The following is a 16,269-nucleotide window of genomic DNA, read 5'->3' as shown; positions in this document are numbered from 1 at the left end:
GGTCCACGGCCGAGGCATGCGTTGAATTTCAGCCTCAGACTGAGAAACTGCCCCTGTTTGGGCTCCTCCATTCCACCATCTCCTTGCTGCTGGACGGCTTAAGAAGATAGAGCCACAGGGTCAGGAATGGACCCCGAATAATGACGCTACTATTCGTCCATCCTGTAAGTGTGTTTATCTCCATGTGAAAATAAAAGTATCAAAAGCTGCTCTTGAAGGCACCTTCTCCTTTTTTCTGGCTACACCCATGGGCTGTCGCAGGGGGTATACTCCCCCTCTCTGCTATAGCCATTCAATTTTTTACTGCCTAGTGAGGAGTAAGGACCTATATGGGATCTTTGGTCCTGGCAAAAAAAATTTTAGATACATTTTTTCTCCTGGATTTTTTTCTGTGAAACCTACAATCAACTGCCGTACTGGGGGACAGGCTGGAAAATCTAGATCCAGGGGTCACCCCAGTCTGGCCAGTGAGCCCATGCAGACCTTAAGTCTGCGCTAGTTCAGCCGCGACGTAGCCCCACTGAACTGGGGCTGGCCTGCAAGTTAAACACCTCACAAGGTCGCATACAACTGGCTCTCAGCCGGTCGCAGCGTTCCTCCTGGCCTGCCAGCCCCCCATTTCGATGGAGAGGGTTTCTGTCTGGAGCGCTGCCCACCTGGTTCCTGGTATGGTGACTAGCTGTCCCCCTCTCCCCCTAGAGGGTTTTGGGGTGGACATGGGCCCCTCATTGGAATGGTTGGACCCCCAGGTTCCCCTCCTCCTGCAGGCACCCCCCCTTGCAAAGTCCCCCCCATGCTGGTGCTATTTGGGTGGTCTGGCCACTTTCCTGGGAGGGGGCAGGGCGCTAACTGTCGATGGGGGTGTGCCACCGGCGACTGGATGATCGATTGTGTGGAGGGGTGGGTTGTTCCTGCTAGGGCCCCCCGTCCTGCCTGGATCTGTCTTTGAGGCCTGGTCTCCCTCCTAGGTCCCTGTTAATCCCATGGTGCAGCCATTTTGTTGTAGCTTGTGTGTTTCTATACACGGTGGCCATGTTTGTGTATTCTGGCGACCATTTTCCTGTGGTTTGCTATTGGAAATAGCAGCGGCCATGACATTGGAGCCCTGTGGGCAGTGATTTCAAAGGTGGAAGCCCCTTCTCATCACCTGGTGCTGACTCCTGGATCATTTTACTTCCTAATCGCTGCACTTGTAGTGCAGATTCTCCTGGTGGCTGCAGGTGCCTGTTTCTGTGGGTGGTGAGTCTGGTGCAGTACTCTCCCTCTCTGCTGAGGATCGCTTGGTGTTTTGTGCCTGGCAATGGGGTGGTGCTGCCAGCGCAGTGGGGGTTGTCCCTTAGCAGTGTTTTACACTTTTTGTGGGGTCCCCCTGGTGACTCATGGAGTCTTTGGAGCACATTTCCCCACCTGATCCCCTCTCTGAGGCTGCAGGGCCCTCCGCGTCCCAACCATCCATCTATGCACTGGCAGCGGTCCTGGAGTCCCTTGTGTCCCTGTGGGGTGGCTTGCTGGCGACCAGCTAGCAAAAAGCACCCCCTGCAGCATTTGTCTCTTCAGATCCTGAATCTGATTTGGCTGCCGCGGATGTGGGTCACCCTGCTGGGTCTGCAACCACGTTCCTGGAATCCTCCTGATAGTGAGGATGATTCCTCCACGTCTGTGACGGCGCATGAAAAGGCGCTGGTGGATGCATTGATAGGAGGTTTTTTCCTCCCTCATGTTCGATTAACAAGGGCTCGAAGCCTTTCAGGGCCTCTTCTGGAGGATCCAAATGAACCTGGTTTGGCAAGCCAAGATCGGGCTTCTGAAGACACGGGGACAAGGCTTCTTCTGTATGAAGATGCGCCCTCACCCGTATCTGGGGTGGGGGTACGTCTTCGCTGGTTTCTGGACCTGTGGACTTCCAGGTGCAAGATAAGTGGGTCCACAAAGTCATTCGGTCCGACTACAAGATCGAGTTTCGCTCTTGTACCCTGGCAAGGTTTTTTTTCCTTCCAACTTGCCTCTTTCCCCAGACCGTTTACAGGGCTTGTTTGGGGCAGTACAAAAGATCTATTTCTTCAAGGGGTGATTGTCCCAGTTCCGACTTTGGAACGTTTTCAAGGTTTTTACTCAAACCTATTCACAGTTCCCTGGGAGTAAGGCAGAGTGTGTCCAATCCTGGACCTTAAGGCGCTAAACTGCTTTGTGTGGGTACAGAAGCTCAGAATGAAGTCCATTCGAATGGTTGTGGCTCCCCTGCGTCAGGGGGATTTTCCCGCCTCTATCTAGATCAAAGATGCCCACCTTCACATTCCAATATGTTCCATGCCTACCTTCACATTCCAATATGTACCAGTCACCAGCGTTTTCTCCAATTTGCTGTGGTAGAGGAGCATTATCAGTTTGTGGCGTTACCCTTTGAACTCGCATCTGCTCCTTAGGTCTTCACAAAAGTGTTAGCCCCAGTGCTAGCTTTGCTACGCCAACGGGGGATCGCGGTACTGGGTTACTTAGATAATTTCCTTCTGCGAGCAGAGTCTCCCTCTGCTCTGGCAGAGAACCTGGAGATCACAATACAAACTCTGTGGGAGTTTGGCTGGATTCTGAATTTTCAGAAGTCAGCTTTGGTTCCATCCACAAAGCTGAACTATCTGGGCCTGACTCTAGACTCGGCCTTAGCCAGAGTGTTCCTTCCTCTGGAAAAACTCCAGAAATTGCAGGTTGCAATTAGCCTCCTGCTGTCCAACAAATGGTCATCACTCCAGACTTGCATGTGGGTGCTGGGCCTGATGGTGTCTACTTTTTTGAAGCAGTTCTGATTGCACAGTTCCATATGAGGTCCCTGCAAAGGGAAATTCTGACCAAATAGGACAAGATTCCGTAGTCTCTGCACAATCAGATCCGGCTGATTCGGGGCGCGAAGGAGTCCCTGAAATGGTGGCTTCATTCTCCGGCGCTTTGGCTGGGAAATTCCTTCCTCCCCTTGTATTGGACAGTGGTCACCATGGATGCCAGCCTGTCCAGGTGGGGAGGTATTCTGGGCAAGCATTCTGCTCAGGTGATCTGGACACTGGAAGAGTCCAGACTCCCGATCAATGTCTTGGAACTCAGAGCGATCAGACTGTGTCTGGATCATTGGACAGATCGTCTTCAGGGTTGTCCAGTGCGCATTCAATCGGACAGTGCCACGGCTGTGGCTTATGCCAATCACCAAGGGAGCACGAGAAGTGTCCTGGCAGCTCTGGAGGTAGGGGGCAGAACAGTTTGTTCCAGCCCTCTCCGCTGTGCACATTCCCAGGGTGGAAAATTGGCAGGAGGATTAACCTAAGGCCCATACACACAATAAGAAAAACAGGAGAAAAATTTTGTCCGAACGATCTGCCGATTTTCGAGTCGTTAGTATAGCACTTTCGACAGCCGATTTATAAATTTATAGATGACAAAAACTGGATGTGCAGGCTATAAAATTTTTATCGTACGTGAACACAATGTCTGATTTTCGTTTTAATTAGTACAGTTTTCATCTGAAAAAAATCATAAGAGCAAGACTAGGCATGCTCGGAAACTAAAGAATACATAAAAAACAATTCAACACATGACATAATTTCTGAAGTTGAATTCTGTCATACGTGTTTCATCAGCTGTATCTCTGGTGTGCCACTTCAGAGGTGGATCTGTTGGCGTCTCGGCTCAACAGAAAGGTGCAGAGGTTTGTGGCTTGGTCAGGGATCCTCTGGCAGACATCACAGACATGCTGATGGCCCTGTGGGGTCAGTATCATCTGGTTTTACGCCTTACTTTCTCTCAAGCTTCTGCCAAGACTTCAACACAGGATCAAGCCAGAAGGGATTTTGGTCATCTTAATGGCTCTGGACTGGCCTCGCCAGGCTTGGTACACCGATCTAGAGCAGCTGGTTGCCGATGTTCCTTAGCAGCTTCCTCTCAGGGAGGATCTGCTGTCCCAAAGACCAATCTTCCATCCTGCTTCACAGTCGCTGGCTTTGATGGCTTTGCTGTTGAACGGCAGTTGCTGAAGGATAAGGGTTTATCTGAGTCGGTGATACCTACACTTTTGAAAGCTAGGAAATCAACCTCTAGGAAGATCAACTGTCATACGTGGAAGACATACATTGTGTGGTGTGAGTTTCTTTGGGTTTTTCCTCGCTCCTTTTTGGTGGCTTGGATATTGACCTTCCTTCTTCAACAGGGGGTTGAACAGAAATTGGCCTTGAGTACCATCAAGGGCCAGGTGTTGGCTTTGGCGATCTTCCAACAATCTTTGGCCACACACTCCTTGGTGTGTACCTTTCTTCAGGGTGTCTTACATTTGGTTCCTACAGTGTGGGCTCCGTTGCTACCTTGGGATCTCAATTTGGTGCTTTCAACTCTACAGAAGCCTCCCTTTGAAAATATTTGGGAGATTCTCCTGCTTACACTGTCCCAGAAGGTGGCCTTTTTAGTGGTTATCACCTCTGTGCTGGTTGTCGGAACTGGCGGCGTTATCATGTCGTTCACCTTACCTGGTGATTCACAGGGATAAGATGGTTCTTTGCCCCTGTCCATCGTTCCTTCCAAAGGTTGTCTGCTTTTCATTTAAATGACGACATTGTGTTGCCTTCCCTGTGTCCCAGGCCTAAACATCCGAAGAAAACTGCCTTGGATGTGGTACAGGCAATTAGGGTGTACCTGGCAGCTATGGAGTCTTTCAGGAAGTCAGACTCTTTGCGCTCACAGATGGGCCTTGAAAATGGTTGTCTGCTTCCTCTGTGATCATTTCCAGCTGGATCAGACAGACTGTGGTTCAGGCCTATTCCATCAGGGGTCAGGTTTTTGACTTTTCCATCACATTCTGTCTTGGGGCATCCTCTTTATGTTCCCATGTGACCCATTGGCACCAACAGAGACACAAGGCACTAAAAATGTTTGACTTTAGATATCATTAATGCAGACCATATGAAGGATAAACTGATCAAAGCTTTCAATTACAACAAAGAAAAAAAGTGATTTTCTCAAATATAATCAGTGGATTGCCTAAACTGCGTTATTGTAGGACCAAATTCTTCAGTAACCCTAGCCTCCATACAGCTGCCAAAGAAATCCAAAACAGGACTGAACATATTCCTTCCACATTACACTAAAACCCTAAAACTGGGAAGACGACACATGGGTGGGGCCTGTCATTTAAGTCCATCTCCCATAAAAGATATTATTTTCTTCAAAACTACAAGTGCACTTTAATATTAATCATTGTCATCCGCTTGCATGCCTCTTCTCACCATTCATATAACAAAGTCACATTTTTATTTTGTCATCCCTCCATCCTCCAAGATGTGGTCTATAAATGTTTTATTATTATCCTATTAAGTGAGCAGTGTCACCAAAGGGTTCTTAGCTGAGTGACCATACTTTATGTATAATACCCTAAATGGATATTAGGATTTTGGTGGGGGCTTGTGGGTTAAATTGCCAGAGGCATGTTATTATCACGTGAACGCAGCCTATCAATTACCCAAAAACCAGTGGCATCTCTGAGACACTTCATTTTCATGGGAATGCATTCCACGTCATTCCAGTGACATCAATTACATTTTAGGGAAAATTTATTTGATGTAGCTGTGCGTAGTAACCAATTGACTTTTGGGTTTTATTGGCAAAGCTTAATTTAAACAAGCTGAAGTTAGAAGCTGATTGGTTACTATGCTCAGCTGCACCGGATTTAGTAAATTTCCCCCTATATATTCATTAGAGAATGGCCCGTTCATTCACTAGAGACTAATTACATCACTTACACTTGACATTTATGAAAACACAGCCAGTCCATTCACTAGAGACCAGTGACATGAGTGACACATCATACTAATAATGCCACCTGTAAATTGAGTAAAGACCAGTGGCACCTACCTGCACTTCATTAAAATATGGTCTGTACATTCACTAGAGACTAGTGGAATCACTGACAGTTCATGAGTACACAGCCTGTCCGTTCACTAGAAACCAGTGACATCACTGAGACTTCATATTCATGAAAATACAGCTCATTCATTCACTAGAGACCAGGGACATCACTGAGACTTCATATTCATGAGAATACAGCTCATTCATTCACTAGAGACCAGGGACATCACTGAGACTTCATATTCATGAGAATACAGCTCATTCATTCACTAGAGACCAGGGACATCACTGAGACTTCATATTCATGAGAATACAGCTCATTCATTCACTAGAGACCAGGGACATCACTGAGACTTCATATTCATGAGAATACAGCTCATTCATTCACTAGAGACCAGGGACATCGCTGAAAACTTCATATTCATGAGAATACAGCTCATTCATTCACTAGAGACCAGGGACATCACTGAGACTTCATATTCATTAGAACCCACCCTGTTCATTCACTAGAGATCAGTGACATCACTGAGACTTCATATTCATTAGAACCCACCCTGTTCATTCACTAGAGATCAGTGACATCACTGAGACTTCATATTCATTAGAACCCACCCTGTTCATTCACTAGAGATCAGTGACATCACTGAGACTTCATATTCATTAGAACCCACCCTGTTCATTCACTAGAGATCAGTGACATGACTGACACATCATACTAATAATGCCACCTGTAAATTGAGTAAAGACCAGTGGCACCTACCTGCACTTCATTAAAATATGGTCTGTACATTCACTAGAGACTAGTGGAATCACTGACAGTTCATGAGTACACAGCCTGTCCGTTCACTAGAAACCAGTGACATCACTGAGACTTCATATTCATGAGAATACAGCTCATTCATTCACTAGAGACCAGGGACATCACTGAGACTTCATATTCATGAGAATACAGCTCATTCATTCACTAGAGACCAGGGACATCACTGAGACTTCATATTCATGAGAATACAGCTCATTCATTCACTAGAGACCAGGGACATCACTGAGACTTCATATTCATGAGAATACAGCTCATTCATTCACTAGAGACCAGGGACATCACTGAGACTTCATATTCATGAGAATACAGCTCATTCATTCACTAGAGACCAGGGACATCACTGAGACTTCATATTCATGAGAATACAGCTCATTCATTCACTAGAGACCAGGGACATCACTGAGACTTCATATTCATGAGAATACAGCTCATTCATTCACTAGAGACCAGGGACATCACTGAGACTTCATATTCATGAGAATACAGCTCATTCATTCACTAGAGACCAGGGACATCACTGAGACTTCATATTCATGAGAATACAGCTCATTCATTCACTAGAGACCAGGGACATCACTGAGACTTCATATTCATGAGAATACAGCTCATTCATTCACTAGAGACCAGGGACATCACTGAGACTTCATATTCATGAGAATACAGCTCATTCATTCACTAGAGACCAGGGACATCGCTGAAAACTTCATATTCATGAGAATACAGCTCATTCATTCACTAGAGACCAGGGACATCACTGAGACTTCATATTCATGAGAATACAGCTCATTCATTCACTAGAGACCAGGGACATCACTGAGACTTCATATTCATGAGAATACAGCTCATTCATTCACTAGAGACCAGGGACATCGCTGAAAACTTCATATTCATGAGAATACAGCTCATTCATTCACTAGAGACCAGGGACATCACTGAGACTTCATATTCATTAGAACCCACCCTGTTCATTCACTAGAGATCAGTGACATCACTGAGACTTCATATTCATTAGAACCCACCCTGTTCATTCACTAGAGATCAGTGACATCACTGAGACTTCATATTCATTAGAACCCACCCTGTTCATTCACTAGAGATCAGTGACATCACTGAGACTTCATATTCATTAGAACCCACCCTGTTCATTCACTAGAGATCAGTGACATCACTGAGACTTCATATTCATTAGAACCCACCCTGTTCATTCACTAGAGATCAGTGACATCACTGACCTTTTGATATTCATGAGAATGCAGCCCATCCAATCACTAGAGACCAGTGACATCACTGACCTTTGATATTCATGAGAACACAGCCTATCCAATCACTAGAGACCAGGGACATCACTGACATTTTGTGTGAACACAGCCTATTTACTGAAGACCAGTGACATCCCTGATGCTTCTTATTCAGGAAAATGGAGTAGACGGAAGATAAAACAGGAGCGGTAACTTTTAGCATGTAAATGGGCTGAAAAGCTTGCACTAGCTTTCAGAAGGAAACGTCATTCTATATGCGGGTGAAGACACTTCTTAGGCTTTTTTTGGTTAACACACCATTGGGTTTGACCACCTGGTATCATACAACAGCCGATGAAGACCTGTTACGAAGCGTAACAGAAGTGAAATAAGAGCCTAGGGACCATTTTTAAACAGCTGATTCTATCAGCAGTAAGACTCTACTAGCAGAAGGATCATGAAAATGAGACTTTCATTATAACTAGTGGAAGTGGCTCCAACACTGCTGTAAACCCTTTAGAAACTAGATCATTAGCATAAAAGCAATGATGGAACAACATACACTATATTGTTAAGTATTGGGATGTCTGCCTTTACACGCATATGAACTTTAATGGCTTTCCAGTCTTAGTCTCTAGGGTTCAATGTTGAGTTGAGAAGCCCATTTGTGAGGTCATGCACTGATGTTGGACGAGATGACCTGGCTCACAATCTATGCTCTAATTCATCCCAAAGGTGTTCTATTAGGTTGAGGTGCAGGCCAGTCAAGTTCCTCCACCCCAAACTCGCTCATCCTTGTCTTTATGGAACTTGCTTTGTGCACTGGTCCAAATCATTTGGTGGAGGGGGGATTATGGTATGGGTTTGTTCTTGACCCCTTAGTTCCAGTGAAGGGAACACTTAAGGCGTCAGCATGCCAAGATATTTTGGACAATTTCATGCTCCCAACTTTGTGGAAACAATTTGGGAAGACCCCTTCCTGTTCTAACATGACTGCACACCAGTGCACAAAGCAAGGTCCATAAAGACATGGATGAGTGAGTTTGGGATGGAGGAATTTGCCTGGCCTGCACAGAGTCCTGACCTCAACCCGACAAAACACCTTTGGGAGGAATTAGAGTGTAGACTGCGAACCGCGTCAGTGCCTGACCTCACAAATGCACTTCTGGAGGAATGGTCAAACATTCCCATAGACACACTCCTAAACCTTGTTGACAGCCTTCCCTGAAGAGTTGAAGCTGTTATAGCTGAAAAGGGTGGGCCAACTCAATATTGAACCCTGCGGACTAAGACTGGGATGCCATTAAAGTTCATGTGCATGTAAAGGCAGGCGTCCCAATACTTTTGACAGAATAGTGTATTACTGGTTGGGGCAATGATATAGTGACTCCATACTAGTCTAACCAGGATGGGTGATAAATGCTACCACCACGGTTCAGCATTTCCATGGCACCCATCCTCTAATTAACGCCATGTAATAATATTAAGTTATAGAAGTCCATGATGGATGGAAGATCCCTTCCTCAACTAAACAATTGGTAAAATTGTATAGGAGGCACTATAAACAGTCAGTACTAGGCTTCCTTAGGCAGCCCTGCCACATTCCAATAAATCTAAATCTTATTCGTGTAACGCTACCCCCGGCTGAGCCGTTTGAATTCTTGTTTCCTGGGTGTATTTTCTACACACAGCCAGGTGCATACACTTTTCCTCTCGTTGTCTCCAATAACCAGTCTAGGGGCTTTGCTTTTGTGTTTTATTTGGAAGAACAGGGATAGGAGAAGGGATTCAGTAGGATACTTCAAATTACCTATTCACAAGGGAGGACAGCTTTCGAAGTAGAACTATGTAGCAGAATGTCAGAAGAACTGTGTAGCTGACTGTACAGAATGGAGCAAAGTCTCTTTGTAGTAGGAAGAATTTAGTGGGCCTTGCTTCTTCAAGACACCAGCCAGTGTCCCCTTTAGCTTACATCCAGTATGCTGACTTCTAGCACCAAAAGGGGAATTTAGCAACACAAGTCTCTAGGATCCCTTAAGGGGGTCTGTACTCACAAGGCCCTGACTGCAGGTCACTTTTCTCTATGATACTAGACAGGATTCATGGACATCCTCCCTCAGTCAGCTTTCAGGAGAACTCTGGGTTTCAGCTCCAAAGTTTCTGGCCCTTAGGTCGCCCACCTGAGGCCACATCCCTCAGGTGAGCATCCCTACAACATGATTCTGCCACCACCATGTTTCACGATAGGGATGGGTGGTCTGGGTGATGTGCAGTGTTAGTTTTCCACCACACATAGCCCCCTTTCACACGGGTGATCCAATCGGATCCGCCTGTCAGTTTTTCAGGCGGACCTGATGGGATGCTCCATGCATCCCTATGGGGCAGCGGGTGTCAGCGGAGACATCCCGCTTTTATCCAATCTGATCCTGTCCGTGAAATCCGGAAGCAAGGAACCCTATATTCCATCGGTCTGGAGGATCGGATGAGAACGGACAGGCGGTCCATTCTCATCCGATCTCCCAATAGAGGACAGTGGGGATCTGACAGCTCTGTCTCTGCACACAGAGCGGAGACGGAGCTGTCACCCGCCTGCTTAGCGGGGATCAGCGGATTGATCCCCCACTGAGCAGAACGGACTCCGTCAGGCGGTGTGCCCGTGTGAAAGGGGCCATAGTGTTCTGCTTTTAGGCAAAAAAGTTAAATTTTGGTCTCATCTGACCAGTGCACTTTCTTTAACATGTTTCAGGGGTCCCCCACATGGCTTCTTGCAAACTTCAAACGGGACTTCTTATGGCTTTCTTTCAACAATGGCTTTCTTCTTGCCACTCTTCCATAAAGATCAGATTTGTGGAGTTCATGACTAATGCCCCGTACACACGTGCAGATCGTCGGCCGAACGATCGGCCGTCTTTTGTCCCCGGGCTGTCGTGTCTGTTGAAAAGTGCAAAAGACTGCACAAGAATTTTGTCCGCCGACTACAGCCGACTGCAGAAGTGATGTCATGTGATGGTTAACTTTCCCTGTGTTTTTTCTTTTCTGAGCATGCCCAGTCTTGCAAATCTGCTGTCTGTCGGCCAAATTCTGTACTGACTGGCGAACAATCGGCCGTTCTGGTGTCGGCATACAAAAATTTTAATGCTTGCACGACAGATTCTTTTCGGCCGAAAGTGCGCTGTCGGCTGTCGGAAGCATCATACTAACAAGCCGAAAATCGGCCGATCGGTCGTCGGCCGAATCTTTTCGGCCGACAATCTGCACGTGTGTACGAGGCATAATAGTTGACCTTTGGACAGATTCTCCCACTTGAGCTGTGGATCTCTGCAGCTCCTCCAGAGTTGCCATGGGCCTCTTGGCTGCTTCTCTAAATAATGCTTTCCTTGCCCGGCCTGTCAGTTTAGGTGTACGGCCATGTCTTGGTAGGTTTACAGTTGTGCCATACTCTTTCCATTTTTGGATGATGGATTGAACAGCGCTCCATGAGATGTTCAAAGCTTGGGATAATTTTTTTATAACCTAACCCGGCTTTAAACCTCTCCACAACTTTATCCCTGACCTGTCTGGTGTGTTCCTTGGCCTTCATGATGCTCTTCGTTCACTAAGGTTCTCTAACAAACCTCTGAGGGATTCCCAGAACAGCTGTATTTATGCTGAGATTAAATTACACACAAGTGGACTATTTATTAACTAGAAAAAAAAGTTCGTCGAGACAAACTTTAAGTTGGCTTGAGAAAGCCTGACCAGAAAGTTTTGAAAAGTTTAGATCGATCGATCGATAGATAGAAAAGGTTTGAAGATGGATCGATAGATAGAAAAGGTTTGAAGATGGATCGATAGATAGAAAAGGTTTGACGATCGATCGATAGAAAAGGTTTAACGATCGATCGATCGATAGAAAAGGTTTGAAGATCGATCGATCGATAGAAAAGGTTTGACGATCGATCGATCGATAGAAAAGGTTTGAAGATCGATCGATTGATAGAAAAGGTTTGAAGATTGATCGATAGAAAAGGTTTGAAGATCGATCGATAGAAAAGGTTTGAAGATCGATCGATCGATAGAAAAGGTTTGAAGATCGATCGATCGATAGAAAAGGTTTGAAGATCGATCGATCGATAGAAAAGGTTTGAGGATCGCTCGATCGATAGAAAAGGTTTGACAATCGATCGATAGAAAAGGTTTGACGATCGATCGATAGAAAAGGTTTGAAGATCGATCGATAGATAGAAAAGGTTTGAAGATCGATCGATAGATAGAAAAGGTTTGAAGATCGATCGATAGAAAAGGTTTGCGATCGAAAAGGTTTGAAGATCGATCGATCGATTGAAAAGGTTTGAAGATCGATCGATCGAAAAGGTTTGAAGATCGATCGATCGAAAAGGTTTGAAGATCGATCGATAGATAGATAGATAGATAGATAGATAGATAGATTAGATGAGTTTGAATGAGTTTACATTGATTAGCATCAAAGCTTGCTTGAGTCTAATGGGATTTGGAGCTTGGGTCATCTGAACATCCTGTCAATGAAAGTCTATGGGCATTTTTTGGGTTTTTAATTTTAATTTTTAGGAAAACCGTAACTCAAACCAGTCTGAAAAGATATAGCACACCGAGTCAGAACAGTATGAAGGTCTGTGCCGAGTTTGGAGTATGTAGCTTGAACGGTCTAGGAGGAGATAGTGTCCAAAAATTTTGCGGCCAGAAAAATAAAAGAGAAGAGGAAGAATAATAATAAGTTTAAATACAATATCAGTAAGTTGGCTGTTCCAAGCCAACTTAATTAGTTGACTTCTGAAGGCAATTGGTTCCACTAGATTTTAGTTAGAGGTATCAGCGTAAAGGGGACCGAATACAAATGCACGCCACACTTTTCAGATATTTGTTTGTAAAAAACGGTAAAAACCATTTATTATTTTCCTTCCACTTCACAAGTATGTTCCACTTTGTGTTGGTTTATCACATAAAATCCCAATAAAATACATTTTTGGTTGTAACATGACAAAATGTGGAAAATTTCAAAGGGCATCAATACTTTTCAAGGCATTGTAGAACATATCCATTTAGGTAGGCCCTTTGCACTACACCAGTGTTGGCAAATCTAAGAGCTTGTGTACAAGGACTTTTTTTAGTGTCAGAACTTCTTTCCTTTCCATACAAGTCAAAGGGAATGTCAAAGAGCCCCAGGCAACTTAATGCAGATCAGAAGGAGGTCAGCAGGTCCGTAAAGGAGCTCAGAAACCTCGTACACCAGAAGCCAAATGCACCTAAAAGCATGCACCATTTGGCCATCTACACAGGGAGATTGTATGATGAAATTATAATGTGGTATTAGATGTAGACCACTGCTGCCTCAGACTACTGATGCTCAGGCCAAGCAACATCCAACCTATCCACCATTTTATCTCTAGACTTTAAAAAATAAGAAACTTGCCTCAGTCTTGAAGCAGTGATTTTCATTTCCTTCTCTGTCCTTTCTTTATCTTCTATCTCTGCCCCACCTCCCTTCTCTTTCATATCCTCCCTCCATTGCTCTTTCCCCCTCACAGATAACATTGATGAAGCTGAACGTCAGTGGAAGGTGGAGTTCCACCGCTGGAGTGCCTACATGATGCGCTGGAAGAACCAGTTTGACCATTACAGCAAGCAGGAGCGCTGCAGTGAGCTGTGACATCACTGTGACATCACATCACCAACGCCCGCAGACTCTCCTGCTCTTCCGGCAAGGAAACAAAAAACTGCGGCAAACTCTGACATTACCACACCGTCCTTCAGGCCGCCTGTGCGAAGATCAGGGGAGTCTTTGTACATTGTATCATTACTGTGACATCACTACACTCACACTCAATCATAGGTTGTAGAACCAAAACACACTTATGGACATTGTTGACATCAATCAATGTGATGGTTCCTGCCTCTTGTATGTACTGTATGTCCCACCCCCCTCCCTGAAGTCCTTCCCCTTGGGGGGCATTTCTCATCCCTGTACGATGCTGTGACCCCCTCCTTCTTTCCCTTTTCCGCATGTCCATTTGTATATAGTGTTTGATGATATAAAGATATAAATATATAAACAGTATCTCACAAAAGTGAGTACACCCCTCACATTTTTGTAAATATTTTATTATATCTTTTATGTAACAACACTCAAGAAATGACACTATTCTGCAATGTAAAGTAGTGAGTGTACAGCTTGTATAACAGTGTAAATTTGCTGTCCCCTCAAAATAACTCAATACAGCCATTAATGTCTAAACCGCTGGCAACAAAAGTGAGTACACCCCTAAGTGAAAATGTCCAAATTGGGCCTAATTTGCCATTTTCCCCTCACGGTGTCATGTGACTCGTTAGTGTTACAAGGTCTCAGGTGTGACTGGGGAGTAGGTGTGTTAAATTTAGTGTTATCGCTCTCACTCCTTCATACTGGTCACTGGAATTTCAACATGGCACCTCATGGCAAAGAACTCTCTGAGGATCTGAAAAAAAGAATTGTTGCTCTAAATAAAGAGGGCCTAGGCTATAAGAAGATTGCCAGGACCCTGAAACTGAGCTGCAGCACGGTGGCCATGACCATACAGCGGTTTAACAGGACAGGTTCCACTCAGAATAGGCCTCGCCATGGTCGACCAAAGAAGTTACCATACACCGCACACTGCATCAAACTGGTCTGCATGGCTGTCTTTCCAGAAGGAAGACTTTTCTAAAGATGATGCACAAGAAAGCCTTCAAACAGTTTGCTGAAGACAAGCAGACTAAAGACATGGATTACTGGAACCATGTCCTGTGGTCTGATGAGAACAAGATAAACTTATTTGGTTCAGATGGTGTCAAGCGTGTGTAGCAGCAACCAGGTGAGGAGTACAAAGACAAGTGTGTCTTGCCTACAGTCAAGCATGGGGGTGGGAGTGTCATAGTCTGGGGCTGCATGAGTGCTGCCAGCACTGGGGAGCTACAGTTCATTGAAGAAGATGGAGGAGCATAAGGTCCCTAACATCCACCAGCTCTGTGATGTCGTCATGGAGGAGTGGAAGAGGACTCCAGTGGCAACCTGTGAAGCTCTGGTGAACTCCATGCCCAAGAGAACTAAGGCAGTGCTGGAAAACAATGGTGGCCACACAAAATATTGACACTTTGGGCCCAATTTGGACATATTCACTTAGGGGTGTACTCACTTTTGTTGCCAGCGGTTTAGACATCAATGGCTGTGTGTTGAGTTACTTTGAGGGGACACTCACTACTTTACATTGTAGCAAAGTGTAATTTCTTCAGTGCTGTCACAGGAAAAGATATAATAAAATATTTACAAAATGTGAGGGGTGTACTCATTTTTGTGAGATTCTGTATATAAATATATAATTATATATATATATATATACATATTTCTAATATATATATTGAGGGAGATTTATGTATGTTGTGTATTTATTTGTGATGCTTTGTATGTCAGAACCTAAAGGAACCTACCCCACACCCCATCTCATGCCAAAGCCACGGTGCCCCTTTAACAGGTAAGTCCACCCAAACTGATATTTAATTTATAGGTGCACATGGATGGACGGTTTATGAAATGCCTTCCTATATCTCTTGAGGACACCAAAGGCAAATTCTGTGTCCTGATTCTCAGCTCCGCCTACCTGCTACATCCGTTTCATTTTATTCTCTGGATATTTGGTTGTTTTATATTATGGGAAAAAAACTGCTGCAAGTAACAAGGAGATCTTGCCATGTGTGTCCCTTTGGAGATGTAATAGGTCAGTGAGTCATTCAGCCCATGACTGTTTTGAGTGGACTAACCCTTTAAGTTGGACAAGACAGATTAGTCTGCCTCCAGATCATACTTTTTATAATTTCTTCAAAACTATCCAATAATGCACGCCCTGTAAAAAAAAATGGAAGAGATAAAAAACATTAGCTGCCCTTAGAAGCCTGTAAGACTGCAGCTGCCATTTGTCTAAGGCAGCTTAGAAGGGAAAATCTCCTGACTGGCTTGAGTTGGTTTCCCATCCCAACCAATTATAATCTTCCGTTACCACTTGCAGTTTTTATATGTGATGCTTGCTACCTTTACACAAAACTGGGTGAGTCCACTTGGGCAGTTCTGCAGGTGCCTAACCATAATACCTACCATGCAATGCCAGCCAGCCGGGAGCTAGGTGCCTACAGGCCACTTAGGCCACCTGGAAGCTATATTTTACTGTCCAGTCCTACACCAACATGGCATTGGGTTCAAGATTACTTGAACTGGACTGTCTATGAGGCTGATGTATGAAAAAGTGAAGCTGTTGTTCACCCTGACCAAACTCTTAACTTCAGTTGGAACTTTGACATGCTACAGTCCTC

The 16,269-nt window shown here is 44.9% G+C and overlaps 1 protein-coding gene across 3 annotated transcripts in view; it reads left to right on the top strand.

Annotated features, from left to right (window-relative positions):
• Positions 1-13,995, top strand: part of ACHE (acetylcholinesterase (Yt blood group)) — a 272,320-nt gene extending 258,325 nt beyond the window's left edge. For all 3 annotated transcript variants that reach the window (XM_082254646.1, XM_082254645.1, XM_082254647.1), the window contains exon 4: positions 13,479-13,995. In XM_082254646.1, the coding sequence (XP_082110772.1) occupies positions 13,479-13,600 (122 nt within the window). In that variant the 3' untranslated portion in view covers positions 13,601-13,995. The remainder of the gene's footprint in view (positions 1-13,478) is intronic.
• The last annotated feature ends 2,274 nt before the right edge of the window (positions 13,996-16,269 follow it).

This window comes from Pelophylax lessonae (genome assembly GCF_965119305.1).
Source record: "Pelophylax lessonae genome assembly, chromosome: 4".
Lineage (NCBI taxonomy): Eukaryota > Metazoa > Chordata > Amphibia > Anura > Ranidae > Pelophylax > Pelophylax lessonae.
The sequence above is the reverse complement of the archived record's forward strand: the minus strand, read 5'-3'. Positions and strand labels throughout refer to the sequence as shown.